Here is an 18,710-nt window from a genome sequence, read left to right as displayed (position 1 = left end):
GAACGCGCTAATCTCAGGAACTACTGGTCCAAATTGAAAAATTATTTTTGTGTTGAGTAGAAAATTAATCGAGGAAGGCTTTAGGCTATAAACCATCACGCTGCGACTAATAGGAGCGAAGATACAATGGAAAATGTGAAAAAAAACAGGACGGGTATAAATCATAACTTACATCTTCTTCTACCCACGGGAACGAAGTCGCGGGCAACAGCTAGTAATATTATAATTTTATTAGTTGCTCGCACGTTCTCATTGATAAAAGCCTTATGTTTGATTAATAAGAAATGTGTTAGATTGGAATTTTATTAGTATTGATATTAGTAAATAACTTGTCCCAACTTGAGTCAATCAAGTCTGCTTGCACCAAAACACAACAGCAGTTGCTCTTGATTGCAGATAGACTTACTTTTTATGTTTCACTCTAGTCACAGAGTGAAGGTTGAATTGAGTCACACTTCCATCAATAAGCTTAAAAGAAATGTGAATGAATGTGTGACATGTTATTTTAAAATCATTTTTTTTTGTTACTGATTACTCAAGAAGTGCATACAGCGGTCAATCATATTTAAAACTCAACGCCCTTTAACCTGCACTATGTTAATTACATTATTCTTTAATTGATAACTTGCACAATCTATGTGTTTTCAAGATAAAGTCTAACTTATTATCTTGAGTAATTTGCTTATCTAAGATAAGATTTTCCTCTCTATCTAATAATTATTATAAATGACGCAGGTAGATAAAACGTCTGCAGTAATTTACGTATAAGCTAAAAGCTGTTTTTAATATTTTTGAGACATGCAGCGCCATCTCTTATCAATATAAAGGACAAGTTTTGCTTAATTAAAGGTTTAGCGCAGCATAATATTTTTTTTAATTACTAGCTTTTCGCCCGCGGCTTCGCCCGCGTCAAGGTCGGTTTTATCGCGTTTCCAAGAAAACTCTTCAAAAGTCCGGGATAAAAACTATCCTATGTTCTTTCTTAAGGTCAACTCTATCTCTGTACCAAATTTCATTAAAATCAGTTCAGTGGTTTAGACGTGAAAGCGTAACAGACAGACAGACAGAGTTACTTTGCATTTATAATATTAGTTAGGATGTGAATAAGCTTACTTAAAAATTCTTTGAAATCCCTTATTTTACGATCTATTCAAACAAACCTTCGTAAGTAGGAAAAATATAAAGAATGTAGGTTCCTTTTAATTTAAAGGACAAATTAAAAACACCAAAACTTGAATAATATTAAATGTGAAAAACCTCCTGAATTTTTTTTCCGAACGACCTAGTTACGCCATCTATTATCACGTTTTATAAATAAAGGATAGACGGCTAACTGTTGCAACAACCTATAAATAAATAACTTATCCTATTATCATTGAAGTTAAAGGTTAATTAATATGTTTTCGATTAAAAACCATTGGAATTTCCTATCGGACATTCTTGAGAACATTAAGCGTTTTAGGTATTTTGTGAATCTGACGCAACATGCGGAAATTAAATTCCCTACAATTAACGTTGTGGTCTCCATCGTCGTTGCCTTTTCCCGATTATATTGGGGCCGGCTTCCAGTCTAACCGGACGCAGCTAAGTACCAGCGTTTTACAAGGAGCGACTGCCTATCTGACCTCCTCGCCCCAATTACCTGAGCGACACAAACCCCTCAGTAAGACTGGTTGTGACACTTTCTAGCTTCTAACCACTCGCTCTAACCACACTGAAAATAGAATTTCCTTACCCCATATTCAAGATAGTGGGCTCCCTTCGACAGCATGGTGTCTATATATCCCAGGGCCGATAGTCCCGCCTTCCAAGGCACATAGCTTCTCTCATGGGCGAGGTAGCTGGTCACATCCAAAGCAGTTCTGTAGTCGAGGCGTCCAGTCAGGGCCAAGTTCATAGCATCGTCCACCAACTGGGCCCTATTGATGATGTTGATCTCCTGGAAGCGGACTGGATCTTTGAGGACTTTGATCAGTAACTTCCAGTTTCGTTGGTCGTAATTCACTCGGTAAAAGCCTGAAAGGTTGTTATACATTTTTGTTAGTTATAGATTCTGTTGGGGGTAGGTGTGCTATGGGGAATGGGGGTTCTAATTTTATGCTCGTATAGTAACGTCTTACTTCGGTTATCTTGTATGTTCAATTGTAATCTTAATGAAACATTTAGCCATTGTATCGAGTCACGAGGTTAATAAAGCTTGTTATACTGTAACAAAATTTGAGAACCAGGATGACAAATTTGACACTCCCTTCCACTCAACCCAAAGCGGAAGGAATAATTTTGATAATTTCCCATCAGAAAAAAAAGGTCAAATAAAGGATACCTGTGTGTGTTTGTGTTTGAAAAATACTACTTTTCTTCATTAAAATTTGTAACAATTTACCAATACCACTAAAACGTGTACAAACCTGTTTGCTGTATGTTAGCGATAAACCAATCGTTTGACTTCATAGTGATGTTACTAATGGACAATGCCCTTTCTCCTTTCAGCCACAGTCTGGGTCTGGTAGAAGAGAAGTCTTTCTCCGACGCCGTAGTGTAAGACACGGGGATCCACCATATTGGAGACCTCTGGGACTCGACGGTGTCGTTGATTAAAACAAAGCGCTCCTATAATAAGATAAAATTATTAAATGCAAAAACCCCACAGTAACCGAAGTCACAAATCCTTTTTAGTAGAATTGCAAAGACAACGGCATAATTATTAATACTCTCACTTGACTATCGGGGTTTTCGTATCGCATTTTTTCACCAACAATTTTATCATCATACCAAACTAAGAATTTTCTTGGTAAAGACATTTATATTTGAGTGCGCTTTCATTATATTTGCAAACATTCGGTAATTCTTTCTCATTGTCACCCCTACAACATTTAAACATTTTTAGGGTTTTCGTACCGAATGAGTTTCGGTATCGGGTATAAAAAGGGTTATGAAACGTACTGTCATCAACGTAATGGGTTATCAATTTGTTTTTCATGTTGCGTACAAATATGCTAATGTGTGCGGAAACGAGAACGAGACGCAGGTCGACTCGTGCTTCTCAGCACGAGTCGACCTGCGTCATACGCGTCTTTATGATCAAATATTAACGTCTGGGGCAAAAATGCTGTATGTCACATTATGTCACGCTTATTTATAATTAGCAAAGAAACCATATCTTTTTTTACATCCGTGTTTTAATGACCTGCGTAAAATAGGTATTTTATAAATTTTGCCTAAGTAGCTAGGATTTCTAAGGTAAGTTCCTATTTCGAAACTTCTATCCTTTTTATACGGATTAAAAACTTTCACTAATTTTCATTAGCGACAGGATATAGTTGTCATTTTTTTCATGACGTAGGTATTTTTCGGGTACTTCTTGGCTATGAAAAATTATCTTTACTTATCAAAGACATTAAAATTTTGCTGATTAGATGTCTACCTCAATTTTTTTGCCACATCAGTTAAGCCGTAATAAATTCCTAGACCTAATAAATTGATATACTTACCTAAAAGTTTGGTTCGATTTCAATCAATGATGTGTGGAAAAATGCTTCATTGGCGTTGTCTATTTTGGGCGATGTGTCAAATAATTTTCATATCTACGATCTTTGGGTCATCATTTACATATTTATTACGTATTAGTCTACTTTTATATTGTGTAACTAATTGATACTACTCTATGCAGTGTAATGTGCTGTCACGCTTTCTCAACTTGAATAAGATAGTCTGGACTTTAAAGGAAACATCGATCCTTGATATTTTTCCGACATTTCTCAGGGGAGATACTAAATTTTGTGTGCCGATGATGTGCAGAACGCTTCAAGAAAATATAATAATATTTCATTTCAATAATATAACTTATCAGTGGGGGTGGTGAGTTTTCTGTACTCGAACCTGGTCTACAGCAATTAGCCTGAAGGCAGCCTTTACCTTACACATACAAAATCTTATATACTCCCAAAAACAAGCTTTTATGTACCTTTATAGTTGATTCTATCATGAATATGATATGACTTGAGGCTAAAAAAGATTTCTATTCTGTTTTTACTCATAAGTGTTATTTTTCTTCATTCACGGGATATAAATTCATGTAAAGAGAAGTTCCTTTTGAAACTCATATCAATACACTCCAGTTCAGAACTTTATTCTAAAATGCTTATTCTATTCTACTACCATCCACCCTTGCTCTATAGAAGAGTTGATATGGACGATCTATAGTAAATACAACACTATTGTAAATTTAGAAGAATCAATAAATTTAGGCTGTTCAAAAATTAATTTCAATGCCGGTTCCAAGACATCAAAGACATAAATCAATTCCCTGGGACAAAAGGACCTAAGGTGGTTTCGTTAAATATCATTGTTGATCCTGGTATATGTGTGGAGGGCTGTTTCATAAAAATGGGCTCATCATCAGCATAGTCTTTTTCCAACTATGTTGGGGTTGGCTACCAGTCTAACCGGTTTCAGCTAAGTACCAGTTTTTTACAAGGAGCGACTGCCTTTTTGACCTCCTCAACCTAGTAACCAGGGTAACACGATACCCCTTGGTTAGACTGGTTGTCAGACTTCAAGCTTCTGACTTTCTGTAACGACTGTCAGAGATGTAGAAATAACAGCTGGGACCCACAATTTAACGTGCCTTTCGAAGTACGGAGGGACTCGTTATGACAAAGATAGTCACCGATCTACGAACCAACCGCGTCAAGCATAGCTTAACCTGTGATTCACTTATGCGGTTATAGCTGATAATAATGTAAAATTGAATCGTTTCCTTCATAAACGAAGGAAAAATATAATACATATTATTATTATATCACGATCTAGTTCTAGCTCACGAGACTGATTTTGGTTACACGTTTCATTATCCTTATCAGAGACCTCTCAATCATAGATAAAATATCTATGATGCACGTGATGGATAAAAAATCAATTAACGAAAGATGGACTAACATAGGTACCAACTCTAAGTCATAATGGAATACCTAGTCTTTGGTTTTCGGTAAAGAAACTAAACATGAAATATGATGGAAATCTTGTAAATTAAAAATAAATAATTTGATCCCTTACTAGTTAAAGAGAAATAGAATATTCCAGTTATTATAGAAAAGCTTTATAAAAATTTGCATTTCGTCGCTTTTTTTCAGAGACCCCTTGAAGAGGCTAAAATATTTGGAAACACTCTTGTTATTCTTATTTATTATTTTATTATTGTCCGTTCATGAAGTGTCATACTATAAACAACTCATTTTTAGGCATAAAAAGATGAAAATGTACAGCATTTTCATCTTTTTCCACATCACACAATTGAATGCTTAGAGTTCATTTAACATAATCAAAGATTTACTAATTAAGCTTAATTCGACCAATATTGTGATAATTATATCAAACTAATAGTATCTAAGTGTTAATCGGCTATCACAGATTAATATTAATGATCCATGAGAAAAATTCTTTTTAATAATCTGATTAGGTACTGTCGCAAAATAACATTACTACGATTATCGGGACCTTGAAATACAATTGATATAATCTATGACACCTAAGCCCAACACTAAAAGACCATAATATTGCAAAACACGTGACAGAGTTTTGAGTCAAGCATTTTATAAACGAGCCTAGTAACGCCATCTAGTGGTTGTCATCGTAACTTGTTTGTAACACTTTTGCATGGTTTACAGATAGATGGCGTTATTTTGTGATTGTTTCTTCTGCTTGATGATAACCCCTTTTATATTTAGTAACCAGTTTTTAACAGTTTTAAGTTAGAATTTGTTAAAAATATTAAAAAAAATACCTGAGAGAAATGTACAGTTCCATTTTCATAGTTTCTGTTTATAGTGAGGACTGGAAATCCAGTCTGCAGTGTCCAAGAGTCCATAACAACAGCAACATCAGCATCAAAATCTCCCGACTGTCTCGCAGCACTAGTGAGCGCACTCCATAGATCTCGCTGTTCCGCGTTTCCGTACATTTTTGAGTTGAGATAATTCGTTACACCAGCGTTGAATACCTCGTCTGTCAGTATGTGGTTCAACATACGCAGCAGAGCTGATCCTACAATGTAAATAAAGGTGTTAGATCTATTTCACGAAGAATAACTTCAAATGTTAATTTCTCTCAAACAATATATAAATTATTGTCGGAATCATAAAAGAATCATTTCTTTTTCAATACTCAAAAAGGGCGGTATAAAGAGTAATATTTGCAATTAAATACCAACGAACAATGAACAAATTAAACCCTAAAACAGACAGAACAAAAACAGCTCTTATTATGTATATACGTTATTACAACGGAAGTTTATTTTTAATCATTTTATCAATCCTATAACCGGAGTAGGTGTCATGGACTGTTCCATGTTCCATTACAACAGCCCAATCAAATTTGCTTCTCCAATAATATCCTAGTTCATCGTCTTTACCTTTCCCATAAGATATCTTGTCAAATATAGCGTCAGCTTCCTCAGACGCGCTGACTTCGACAGACAGCTGATGTGAGGAGTTGAGAGCATCCAACTGAAACACGTTGTGAACTATGTCCAAAACGCACAGCTCTGTTATATTCCAAGATTTCTCGACCTGGAATCGAACAATTAAATGTTGAAAACTGTGGACTATAAAATACATAACACAGATGTGTTTTTTTATCATAATAAGTAGCTATTTTTTGCAGCTTCCCCGTTTATGGGGGCATCAGCATCAATACCAAACTTAGTGTAATCATTTGACAAATACAAAAAACACAGTCAAAGTTTTGGCATTCAAATTGGTCAAGACAAAATTTACATTGATTTTAGAAAGTTAATAAGACTTTAAATTTTTTGTCGTCTAGCGAATAAGTGTAATGGTCGCTTTGATATTCGTATACAAGAAGGTGTCTCTTTCAATAATGGAATCATCATGCGAAGCTTCCTACTATATCAAGATTCTAAGTTCTTACTTACAGCATTAACAGCTACATACTCCACATATGTAGCGAAACCCTCGTTGAGCCACAGATCCCGCCACCACGTCGGCGTCACCAGGTTTCCAAACCATTGGTGAGCAATCTCGTGAGCCACCACGGTAGCCACGTGAACTTTATCAGTGCTAGCCGATACTCCCTCCTCGTAAAGCATTGATATTTCCCTGGAAATAACATTTTGCTTTTAGTATAAAGGTGTAATGTTATGATTAGTGGTAAATTACTAAAGATTGATGTCACTATGAGTGAGTTGAAAAGTTTGGTTTTACATTCTGATATATTGGAATTTCAATTCGATGTCTTTTTAAAAGTAGATACAAAGAAATAAATAAAATTAACCATTAAGAAGACATTATTTTCTTTTTATTATTGTTGAAAACTTTATTTAAAAATATTTTACTTTGTACGACTATTAGAAATACATCAAACTAATTTAAAATGTGCATCGTTGAAACAAATTATAAAACGAATAAACTTTCAATGCTCTGGTCCTTACACAATGTGCAAATGCTCGGTAACCCTCACCCCAATCGAACGGGATGATATATGGTCGGTCCCTATGCGATAATGAAGTGTAGCGATTTATTCATCCATCAAAGATTCGCCCTTGCGCCAGATTTCACGGAGCTTATGTTGTTTACCGGTTGGGGTTTGGTTTCATTATTTAAGCTATCGGATGTTTGGTCCTTCGAACCCCAATCGACGTTCCAAAAATTGCGGCGAACAACTTTATGTGAGCGAGTATTGAGGACGATGATAATATGATTACGGTTGTTCTTTTTATCAAATTCGTCTGTTAATAATAAGGTATTCATTCCACCACCTTTTTGAGTTAAATATGTGTACAAATAAATAACATCAAGATGAATTTAAAATATTTCGACTTTCTTAAATCTGTTAAAATCAGTCACTTTAATCCTTTACAAATAAACGAATAACGTCTGAACCATCAATGCCTGGATACAAAAGAAAATTAGAACTACTAGAATATCTATTTTTTACCTGAAAGTAAGAAGTCCCCAGTTTTCCATGGCACCATTCTTGAAGTCAGGTAACGCTATCATATCAATCTTTGGAAGCGGAAACTTGATCTTGTAGTATTCCTCCAAGTATTTGAGTATCTTCGGGCCTATTTCCAAGGCAAATGCGGCTGATTGCACCGCCTCGCTTCTTGCCCACACAGAGAACTTGTCATTCGTCATATTTTTGAAGTCGGTGACGGTAAATGCTACTAGATATGTCGACATGGGCAAGGATTCTGCGTAGTGATCCCAAGTGTAGTTCTTCAGGTGTTCACTGCAATGCAATGTCACATCTTTAAATTAAGTCACTTTTTACTAATGGTAAAATAGGTTGCCTTAAAGCTTATATGATTTAGTATTAGCGTCAAATTGTATACAGTCCAAAAAATCTAAAAAAAATGTTTCTGGGTGCTAATGAATGGAGATTTATTGGATATCATTGTACATTATTGGTGAACTGACTGATATAAAAAATATACCCAAATATAAGAATACTCAAAAATCAGAGATTTGTAAGTCTATACATACTGAGGCTCCCTCTTCACAACGTTCATGTTGGAGAGTGACGTCATATTGTTGGGTCTGGCGATGCTGATGGTGAACCTCGCCTTCAGCGCCGGCTCGTCCCAGCACGGGAATGCACGGCGGGCATCCATCGCCTGGAACTGGGTTACCGCTATCCATCTGTTGATAGAAGATCATATTTGTTAATGAAACTTTGAAACCGACAATTTGAAGCTTTTTAGTGTACTATCAGAGCAGTTTTGCACTGGGACCAGTAGAAATCCGATTATCCGAAAAATATGGAATGCAGTAATCGTAGAACATTTTGGATGGTGAAATTGTAGGTCAGTAATCATCTTATCTATTGCGTAAACAACCGTACAAACAGTCCCATGGCTATAATTATTTTATTGGATTTCCGATTTCGTTGTTCGGTTAATTGAATTCATGTTGGATCTAGTGCAAAATCGCTCTAAGGGATTAATATGATAATACGCTTCAACCACAAGCGTCAGTTAAAGCAAAAACGATCCAAAAAAAAATTAAGGTATGACACCTTAAGTTTTTTTCTCTATATGAAAAATATATATTTCGGCGCTATTATAATAATGCCAGCATATCTAGAATTTTGCTTGCACATGATTACAACAAGGAAAGCAATAAGGACCACTATTAGTACCGGAGGACCATATTGGAGCATATTTTTATTGCTGTTAATCTATAATTTGTATTCAAGACGTCGCGTGTATTCATGAACCGAATCGAGATGTCGCCTACTACGTGACTCTAAGTGAGCCCGTAATGTAGGTTTTAATACAATAATATTCGTCATTCTTGGATATAAGTACGCTTATATTAACAGGTTCAACATATTTAGAAGGTAGATATTTTTTACACTACAATATTATTTTCATGTAATTTTAAAATTGTGAGTGCCATATGAACGCGTGTTACTTTTAATATTCTTCGAATAAACCCCAGTTAGGAGATGTATCTTACAGAAAAATTCACGAAATTACTCGTGAGACAGATCCTAAAATGGGTCGATATGTTCTAAACATGCCACAAAATAGCGGTAAAAGTATTTACTACATCAATAAAACGGTTATCAATCAACTAGAAGGCGGATAAAAAACACACTATATACATCACAGTTGCCGGGCCATTTGCCAATACTGATAAATTATAGTGAGACGTTTAGAATTCTATGTTTTATGACCTTATTGGCCGTGAAATGCCCTTCGCTTGTTACTCTTTAGCCATTTGTTTCATTTTCCCGGCATTTGTTTATATTTTGAGGGTGTGTCTTGCATTTCAAGCATACCAATGAAAATGTTGTTAATGTAATTTATATTGAACACTTAGATTTGGTCTGATTCCTTTTTAAGACGAACGAAATCGAAAAGAGGATGAAGTTAATTTTGTGTCAAATACTTTTATCAAAACAATTAAGGTCATTTGAGGTTTTTAGGTATAATTAGCAAAACAAGACCATTTTCATATCATTGTATCAAGCACGTTTATATGTGCAAACAGGCCGCATAGATAGCAATCAAGACCACGTGCCTACGCATTAATTTAATATGCTTCAACACAATTAGTACCTACGTGTTCAAAAATAAACAATCGAATGAATCACAGTGACAACTTACTTTTTGACGCCTTTTTCATCGTATGAACTCCGATAGAATCCGTGTAGATTATCGTTCAGTAATCCAGAGTACTTTATCGTTAGCACGTATTGTTTTCCAACTTCCAAAGTTGAGCCTAAATTTAAAATATGGAAATTACGTTCTACGTCCTCAACGTGCCTTACAATGTATACCGAGTGTTCATCTTCTGTTGCCAGTATATTTATATAATGTATCTTCAGTTCCACACCATGAAAGGTCATTTCTTTGGTTTCTTCATGCACTACTAGGTCTATAATGACTTCTCCATAAAACGTGAAATTGCCCTCATAAATGAACGGCGTTATTTTGATATCATACTTTTCTGGTTTCACGTGTGTCGGTAGCCATAAATTCAGTACATTTGGCACTGGAGAGTGTGTCGTTGTATCCAATGGTATAACAGATCTACTACTTTCCGTGGTTAGAGGGAGCACTAAAAGTTTCGATTGGTCACAGTGGCACAGTTCGTATTTTGTGACATTCGCTAATGTATCTATTTGGGGGCATGCTGCGTAATTGTAGACTAGTAGTGAAGCCGTGACGAGAGCTAGAGCAAAGATCACGAGGATGATGAAAGCGAGACATTTGGAGAGGTAGATGCCTCTCTTCGTCGTTGTGGAGTAGTCAGCTTGATTGCTATCCATTATGTTAAGAGGCTCGTGGGCTTGAGTCATTACGTCACCGTTTACTCGACCTGCAAATAAAAATAAATACCTTGAAATCATCAATTTTTTAAACATTAATAATGTATTGTTCATGACGAAAAAGGTAATTAAAATTTAAACGAAACAAGATTAATTAACGAGCACTCAAACAAATACAGATGGAAAATAACAGAGAAACGGCATGTCATCGTCATAAATATTCAGGTACCATCATACATTTATATGGAGTGCACGACAGCTCGCAACCCCAACAGATATTTGCGGAAAGCGCGGCTAAAAGCAATTTCGTTGAAAACAAACTCATCAAATGTTTGTTAGTTTGTTTCTGAACCGCTTGTTACGTATGGCTTTTGTTTGCCTGGCTAACTCCGGACAGGTGACTGTGAAAGGAAACTGTTAATTGAACGTACAGTTTTTCATTGAATGAAAATTTGGATAGACTTCTTTGAGAGCTGTTTACTGGGTTATTTTTGTGAGTGCTTTTTAATTCGATATCATCTGGTTCTGATATGATATCCTATTTTCTTAAAAATATTTATTATTCTGTGTACTTTATTTCCGAAGGACCCTCAGTTAAAATAAGTAAGCGATTTGTCAAGATACAAAAAGCCAATTTCAAAACCACACTTTCAATTATTTTCAGGGTTTACTCAAAGCGTTGTGTATGTCTGAGATTGACATTGACAACAAAAAAAATGAACAACTTTAATTTTATTTCTAAGAAAAAACAGTTTTGTTTGCACTATTCTTTCAAATAAAATAAAAACACCATATGCGGAGAACTTTCATCGGAATCCTGGCTCAAATGCAAACAGATTGCTTCATAGTATACAGCGCACACATTTTGCGCTGCTATAAAGGCTAGCAATTGTCAAGTCAAATCCACAAAGACCAGAACCGACAATTGGTTAGGATGGCAACCAATTTGCAACGCTAGGATACTATTGTAGCATGTGAATGATATGAATGGACTACTGATAAAAGGATCTCTTAATATGCAGTACCCTATTGAGAGGTAATAAATATGGCAATATTTGTTTCAAGAGTAAGCTAGTACAATTGAAATGGTCGTGGAAATCTTGCAGATTTAAGATTAGATGCGGGAGATGCAATCAATAAACCTTCAGAATTTTGGCCACACGTTTTTTGTGACGGTATCTTTTTTTTTAATACCAACACAATTGTAACGATAAATAATCAATAATCATATTCAGTCTCGCTCACCCGCCGTCGCATCAGCCCATGAATAAGGACTCCGCTTTTATCCGCAACTATTCGGGCGTTCCGAATTAATACGCATGGGTCAACAATTGTATCATTTAAGTATAATTGATCACATTGAAACCGTCTTCAGTTTGTATCTCCAAAACACATATATGCTACTTTTTAGTTACGATAACAAACATCACGTTAAAGTCTAAGAAATACATTTTTGAATTGGTCCTTGCGGTAATAAATTTCCGAAGGACCAAAAAGTCAAACAACACGAATATTTTAAACTTCGAAGCCCGAACAAGTCTTACAAAATTTACAGTCGTGTGGAATATTAAATGAGTATTGCTACAAAACTAAATTGCTAACAGGAACGTGTGCTCAAATAAAATATGAGATTACCGAGACCGTCTCTATGAAGTCAACGTTAAGTCTAGAGCGCCTACCAATAGTTTCTAAAGTAATATTATCCTGAACGTGCGAGTAAGACAGCGCACTACACGGTGAAGAGCGTATAATATACATCTAACCGGTAACTTTTATTACAATTATTTATCGATTTTAATATCATCATCTTCCTAGCCTTTTCCCAACTATGTTGGGATCGGCTACCAGTCCAACCGATTTTAATATGTAGTCAGTATTATATTGAAAGGAAAATTACTATTGTACAAGTTCAACCCCGCGGTTTCATCCATGACATTTCCCGTGATATTTCCGCTTCGTACAAAAAAAAATTTAGATAAAATTGAAGGATAGGATCCTGTTAATATTTTAAAGTATGAGTTTAGGATACTTATATGACACGGATTGGACCACCGCGTAGGTCAAGCGTTGCGTATGCTTGTCCTGAGTCTCGGTGTCTGTCTTTGTGAGACTTGAACTTGTTTGTGAAACCCCCACAAAAAAGGACTTAAATGATATTTATTAAGCCCCAGGCAAACCGCTATCTTGCCTCTCTCTCAAACCTGCACTATGCCACTTGTATGTGCATCATGTAAGTACTATAAACAGACAAGGTTACACGCAAACACTAATTTATAAGCTAACGACATAAATATTATACAGTTATGTCATCTAACCTGCAGACCATTTAAAGTGGACAGACGGGAACAAGTCTATATACAAAGTTAGTGATTTAAACTGGTGTAAGTTGAAGATGAATGAAGATGAGGGTTGTACTTTGGGTATGCAAAGTATGATACACATTCATATGTCTGATCAGTCTTGGCTTTGTATGAGGATTTTGGAAGTTACATATTCGATTATTTTAAAAATAAAAATGGATAAAAAATAAAAAAGCAGGCGCACGAGTTTTTTATAAAGTACTCGCAAAGCGTTTAGTCGACTCTACCTATGATCAGAAGGCATGTCTGTATTTTTCTCAATAAATTACGCAGCCAGCCTTCTGAGCACGTTTCCCGTCTTTGACAGGGATGAAGATGTCTTTTTTGATGCTCTGTATATTATTTATCTTGGCTTGATAAAAATAAACTTAATAAAAAAAAATGTTAATCTTGAGCTAATTTCTGATATTTTGTTGTTGACTGTATATGAGTTATCCAGTTTACAGCTTGATAGAATATGCTTTGATCATTGTTTTTAGATCAACAAGGTATACATGTACAATGTCTGTTCGTTTTATGTACTTAGTTAGTCTCTATGTTTATTTAAACGATTCATCCTATTTTACTTATCAAAACCTTTAGGGAAGTCTAAAACATGCATTTCTCCACTAATCTAAATGTTTATAGCTCTGCATTAAGATTCGTAACCAATTAAGTTAATAACTTAAACACTCGTACGTCGTAGCAATAATGAGATTTTTGCTCTTTTATTTCAATATTTACGTCTCTCTAAATCCTTGCTCGGTAAAAGAATCCCTCTGCTTCAGTTCGGACAATAGGACCATATTGTGTAAAGTGCACGCGACGTTGTTAAAATGCTATCCAAGTTTAAGAAAAAGGGCATGCATTTAATAATTGTGATATTCCTTATGTATTATTCATCAATGAGTGACTTTGGAAAAATATTTATAGTTGACATTGTTTGATTCCGTATTACTTATTTACTTACTATTTAATTATCACTAAAAAAATGGAACAATGGAAACATGAAAGTACTATAAATTATCATTGTCCGCTTTTGTCGAAAAATGCATGTGATTTCATTTCATTTGATAGATGAGTCATCAAAACGATAATATTTTTTATAATCGGCTTATCGTCGTATAATATACTCCCAAGTGTCACTCGGATTCGCGACAGTAGGTGTTTCGTAAAAAACTGCCAAAGAAAAACTAATAGTGGCTGCCCATGCTCATAACTTATTTATCACCGAAGAAATTTTATCATCATCAAACATCATGGTTTAAAATTTTAACTGTCTAGTCATCACTATTTAAAACGGATAGCCCGGTGACGGACGGACAAAATGACAGACAACGGATCATCAGTAATAGAATTCTAATTTTACAATTTGGTTATGGGACCCCAAAAACATGGTAATTAAAATACTCGGACCCTCTGTTCATGTACGTACACAAAACATTTTCTCACCCTATTCACTACTGATACTGACCCACAGCTGACAACTTCAGATAATAAGAAACGAGAAAAACTAGTTTGACTGGTTTACAATCAGTCGTTACACTATTATGTTATTAAAGACAGGTGGCTACTATTAATACTATGCTGGTCTTGCTGACATAATAAATATGAAGCATCAACTGAAAAATGCCCCTCTAATGTCAGATAGATCATAATATATGAAAGATTTACCAAAAGTGTAGGAGCTATGATGTGCACTGTCATTCACTAGCCAGACACATCCTACTAATGTTTAATCGCGAAAGTTTATATGTACTCTTTCACGCAAAAACCACTGAACGGATTAAAACGAAACTTGGTATACAGATAGTTTATAATAATTATAGTTTTTATCTCAATGATATTTGTTTTGTTCTCGTGGGATCTTTATCCATATGTAGTTGGCGGAGCCGTTAGAGATAGGCTAGTTAGAGATATAAATACGAAAATGAAGCCTCAATTTATCACTAAAACAAACAGTAACATTAAACAAACAACGCTTTACCAGATTCGACTCAAAGGACCAGAAAGATCCATCATGACCACATCATCTTACATCTACCGATCTACCGAAAATTCGATCCTTTCGTTCATACGAATAGAAAAAGGACCGAACATCAAACGATTTAATAAAAAGGGGACACATATGCTCTTAACACTAAGCGCTCGTAAAATAAAGAAGCGTTTCAATCGAGCGCCCTCTTTTCACAGGACGCCACACAATCAACATTGTTCGAGCTTTGATTGAAATCTGTACAAGTAATCAGTGTTTATTTGTCGTGCAGTGCATGTGGTGAGCTGAAGCGATTATGGCCGTTTCACTTTGTTTTAAAATAGTCGTGTAAATTAATAAGTAGGGAAGTAATTGGAAACCATTTTGAGTGTTATTAGATGGAAATGTAAAGCTAAAGCTATGAAAATGGGGGAATGTTGAAAGACATGGCTACAAATAGTGAAGCACGAAAAACAAAAAAGTTATCTTTATTAGTATTTGAGTAGTAATTGTAGTTGAGAAGACTGTGTAAGAGGCGATCAAATACCAGTGCAACTTAGTCGAAACGAAGGCAATCAAAGATAAATAAATGATTTGTGCAATTTTATTAAGTATTATGAAATACTAGACGATGGTCCCTTGTGAACGACAATTCCAATTTACAGTTATGCCCAAACAGATCGTTGCGTATTCGATCTGTGTCGCAATCCTTCTAAAAGTCTAAGAGTTCTCATTACTGAACAAACTTGCTACGAACAAAACTGAAGAATTCCTAGGATTTAAAACAAAACCATCATATGTAGGTATGTCAGCATAAATGGATAGCGAGTCAACACCAAAAGTTGTTGACTTTCGCTATTCGCTTATGCATCAAACTTGCTCTTACAAATTCCCCATCCAAAGCATAGATGCAACTTAATATTATCATGATGAAACCAACAGATGCCGATTGTACCAACACGGGTTAAAGTTTAACTGAAAGTTTTAACTCGTTGGAAATTAACTGGCGTAATATTTGAATTAGTTGGAGCTAGTTAAGCAAGCTAGGGGCCCGGATGTTAGTTTTATTCAATAGTTAGCTTCATATGATTTTAAGCTTCAAGATAAACTTTAGCAGTGCACTGTGTATTTTATGAATGCTTGCTCAGTAGAATGTTGTAAGGTAATTTCTGTTGAAATTTAACACTAATGAACAGAGTTAGTCAGAACTCTGTGGAGTGGGAGTCATTAAAAAGTATGTAAACCGAAATACCAGTCAGCTCAGTAGATCCGAAAAAAAAAAAACAGTTTTGACGCGAATTCCGTTTGTTAGTATTGAATTTCTGATTTTGATCAACTTGCTATTGCTGTATTATTTGAAAAGAGAGCGACGAGTGGTGAAATTTATTCGTGTAGAAAAAGAGTTAGTGTATTTAGACTTTTGCTCACAATCTTTTAACGCTTTCACAAGTTTTTTTATTAACTGGTAAACTAGATTGCTAAGATAAAATTGAAAGAACATTTTCCATTAAAGGACGAACATAAAACCCATTACGAAAGTAGTTTCAGAGTGGATTGTTTAAATTGTGCAGCAAACATCTGCTTTTCTACTTAATTGAAAACAATGTACACTTCTTAAAAGGTGCCTAATGGCACCATTAGTGCTCTTTACACAATAAAGTAGCATTTCGCTCGCCTGCACTTCAGTTTCAGACTTAACATTGCAAACAAACGTTACAGCAGCAAGTAATCTTGGGAAGCACGTGCGAGCTTCCCACTGAAAACTTAATGAGGCTTTCGCTGTGGCAGCCTTTGTAGTGTCTAGCTGTGAGCCTGAAATACCACATGAATTTGCAAGAAAGTAGCCTTGCGCTTCAAAGGACTGGCCGGGGTGGCCTAGATACCAGTGAATGTTGCTTTGCTCCAATAGACTCAGTTCTTTTTAGGGTTCCCGAGGAAAATGGTAAAAACCCTATACCTGAGGGTCCGTTATCTTACCGTGTTTTCATCTGTCTATATGACTGTCCGTTTGTCACAACGCTGTATCTTATGAAATAATTGAAATGTTCACTTATGATTATCTTTATTTTTGTTGCTGCTACGACAATAATTAGTAATTCAATAATTAATTAATAATTCTTATTTCTGTATAATTCTAAATCTGCATATCAAAAGTAAAAATAAACCCGCAATTTTCTTTCATATAATCCTCGCCCATATTTTTATACGTCTCATTGGTATTTTCATTTCCTTTGATATTAATAAATGAATTTCTCTACATTCACTTCGATTCCCGTTGGAATTATTTTAAAATTAATTTCCTATAATGAATCCGTGTCGAGCCAATTAGCTTTTATAAAAGCAAATTGTATTCGCAATTCCGATCCCCGAGGGTTGCCCGCAGACTGTGTTCCTTTTAAAAATCATTCCTCTTTTTCAGGGAAATGGAAATTATTTCCTTCATCGGGATATTACGCAGACGCTGAATCCTTACCAACGCTTTTTTATTTAGTATTGAGTTCGTTTTTTTATAAACTGAGTGGTTTTCTTGATGTATTTTTGTAAGAGAGCATTGACCTGCCTTGTTTTCTTTATGTTCAAGGCTTTCTGGATCGTATAGAACCTGTTTCTCCCCTACTACTCGTCCTTTGTCTTGAACTGAATAGGTGAAATGATAACCTATGAACAGTATAGAGGTTAGTTCGTCCGACAGTTAAAAAGTAATACATTTATATATAACCTCTATACATATAGTGTAATCGTTAAAAGTGATATCTGTACATTGAATCCTCTATTTTAACTAATACTTTCAATATAGGCTCCAGACCACAAACCATACTCATTTAAGTTTTTGACAGTTTGTTTCTCTGTGAGTGCACGACGATGTCTGTAAACATCATTTTTACACGTTCACAAAGTTGTGAGCAGAGCTAGTTAAAACATAGTTTTTATTCGAGTATTGTCATTTGACTATCCCATATGCAAGTGTATTGTTGTAAGTTTTAATTGGTTCACGTGTGTCGAGTATGTTACGTCAGTTTATTAATTAAGGCATAACTTCGGAATGTATCTGTAGTATCCTTACATCACTGCACTAGACACCGGCTCCATTATTTTGCGAACAAAATAACATGGCTGACGTATGCAGCAATTATCTGGAGGCTTTTTATATTTCGCAGTTTGTTCTTGTTTCATATTCAACATTGATTTATAGTAAAAACTGCAATAATATCATGAAGGTGTATTATTTTGGTTTTAAATTTATATTATATTACAATGAAAAAAGGTCTATTTTCTGGAAAACATAGTCACATTGTATGGCATATAAATTAAGGAAATTCAAATAAATATCCATTTATTGAAAATATTTGAGCATTCATAAACTCACTTCGATTTATCGATTATATACCAATGTTCTTTCACGATGTACAATTTATTATTGACTTTACAGTATTATCGAAAAATCTTATAATTCTATTAATAACTCATGGAAGAAGAATAATATACATCGTTTGCTTGCACAAATGTGTTAGAAGCACAAATATTATCTTATGTAGGACAACACGTTATGTTTGATCTGAGCTGGTAACACATCGCAATCGCAGCTTTATTTAAAGGTCTGC

At 35.1% G+C, this 18,710-nt stretch overlaps 1 protein-coding gene across 3 annotated transcripts in view; it reads right to left on the bottom strand.

Moving 5' to 3' along the window:
* Nucleotides 1–18,710, bottom strand: part of LOC113500721 (aminopeptidase N) — a 42,566-nt gene that overhangs the window by 7,328 nt on the left and 16,528 nt on the right. For all 3 annotated transcript variants that reach the window (XM_026881603.1, XM_026881604.1, XM_026881605.1), the window contains exons 2-9: nt 10,130–10,844; nt 8,502–8,657; nt 7,954–8,247; nt 6,932–7,115; nt 6,410–6,566; nt 5,783–6,042; nt 2,409–2,610; nt 1,736–2,016 (exon numbers count right to left, since the gene is read on the bottom strand). In XM_026881603.1, coding sequence (XP_026737404.1) covers nt 1,736–2,016; nt 2,409–2,610; nt 5,783–6,042; nt 6,410–6,566; nt 6,932–7,115; nt 7,954–8,247; nt 8,502–8,657; nt 10,130–10,844 — 2,249 coding nt within the window. The remainder of the gene's footprint in view (nt 1–1,735; nt 2,017–2,408; nt 2,611–5,782; nt 6,043–6,409; nt 6,567–6,931; nt 7,116–7,953; nt 8,248–8,501; nt 8,658–10,129; nt 10,845–18,710) is intronic.

The sequence above is a fragment of the Trichoplusia ni genome, chromosome 14 (assembly GCF_003590095.1).
Source record: "Trichoplusia ni isolate ovarian cell line Hi5 chromosome 14, tn1, whole genome shotgun sequence".
Lineage (NCBI taxonomy): Eukaryota > Metazoa > Arthropoda > Insecta > Lepidoptera > Noctuidae > Trichoplusia > Trichoplusia ni.
Note: the sequence above shows the minus strand (reverse complement) of the source record. Positions and strands in the feature narration are given on the sequence as shown.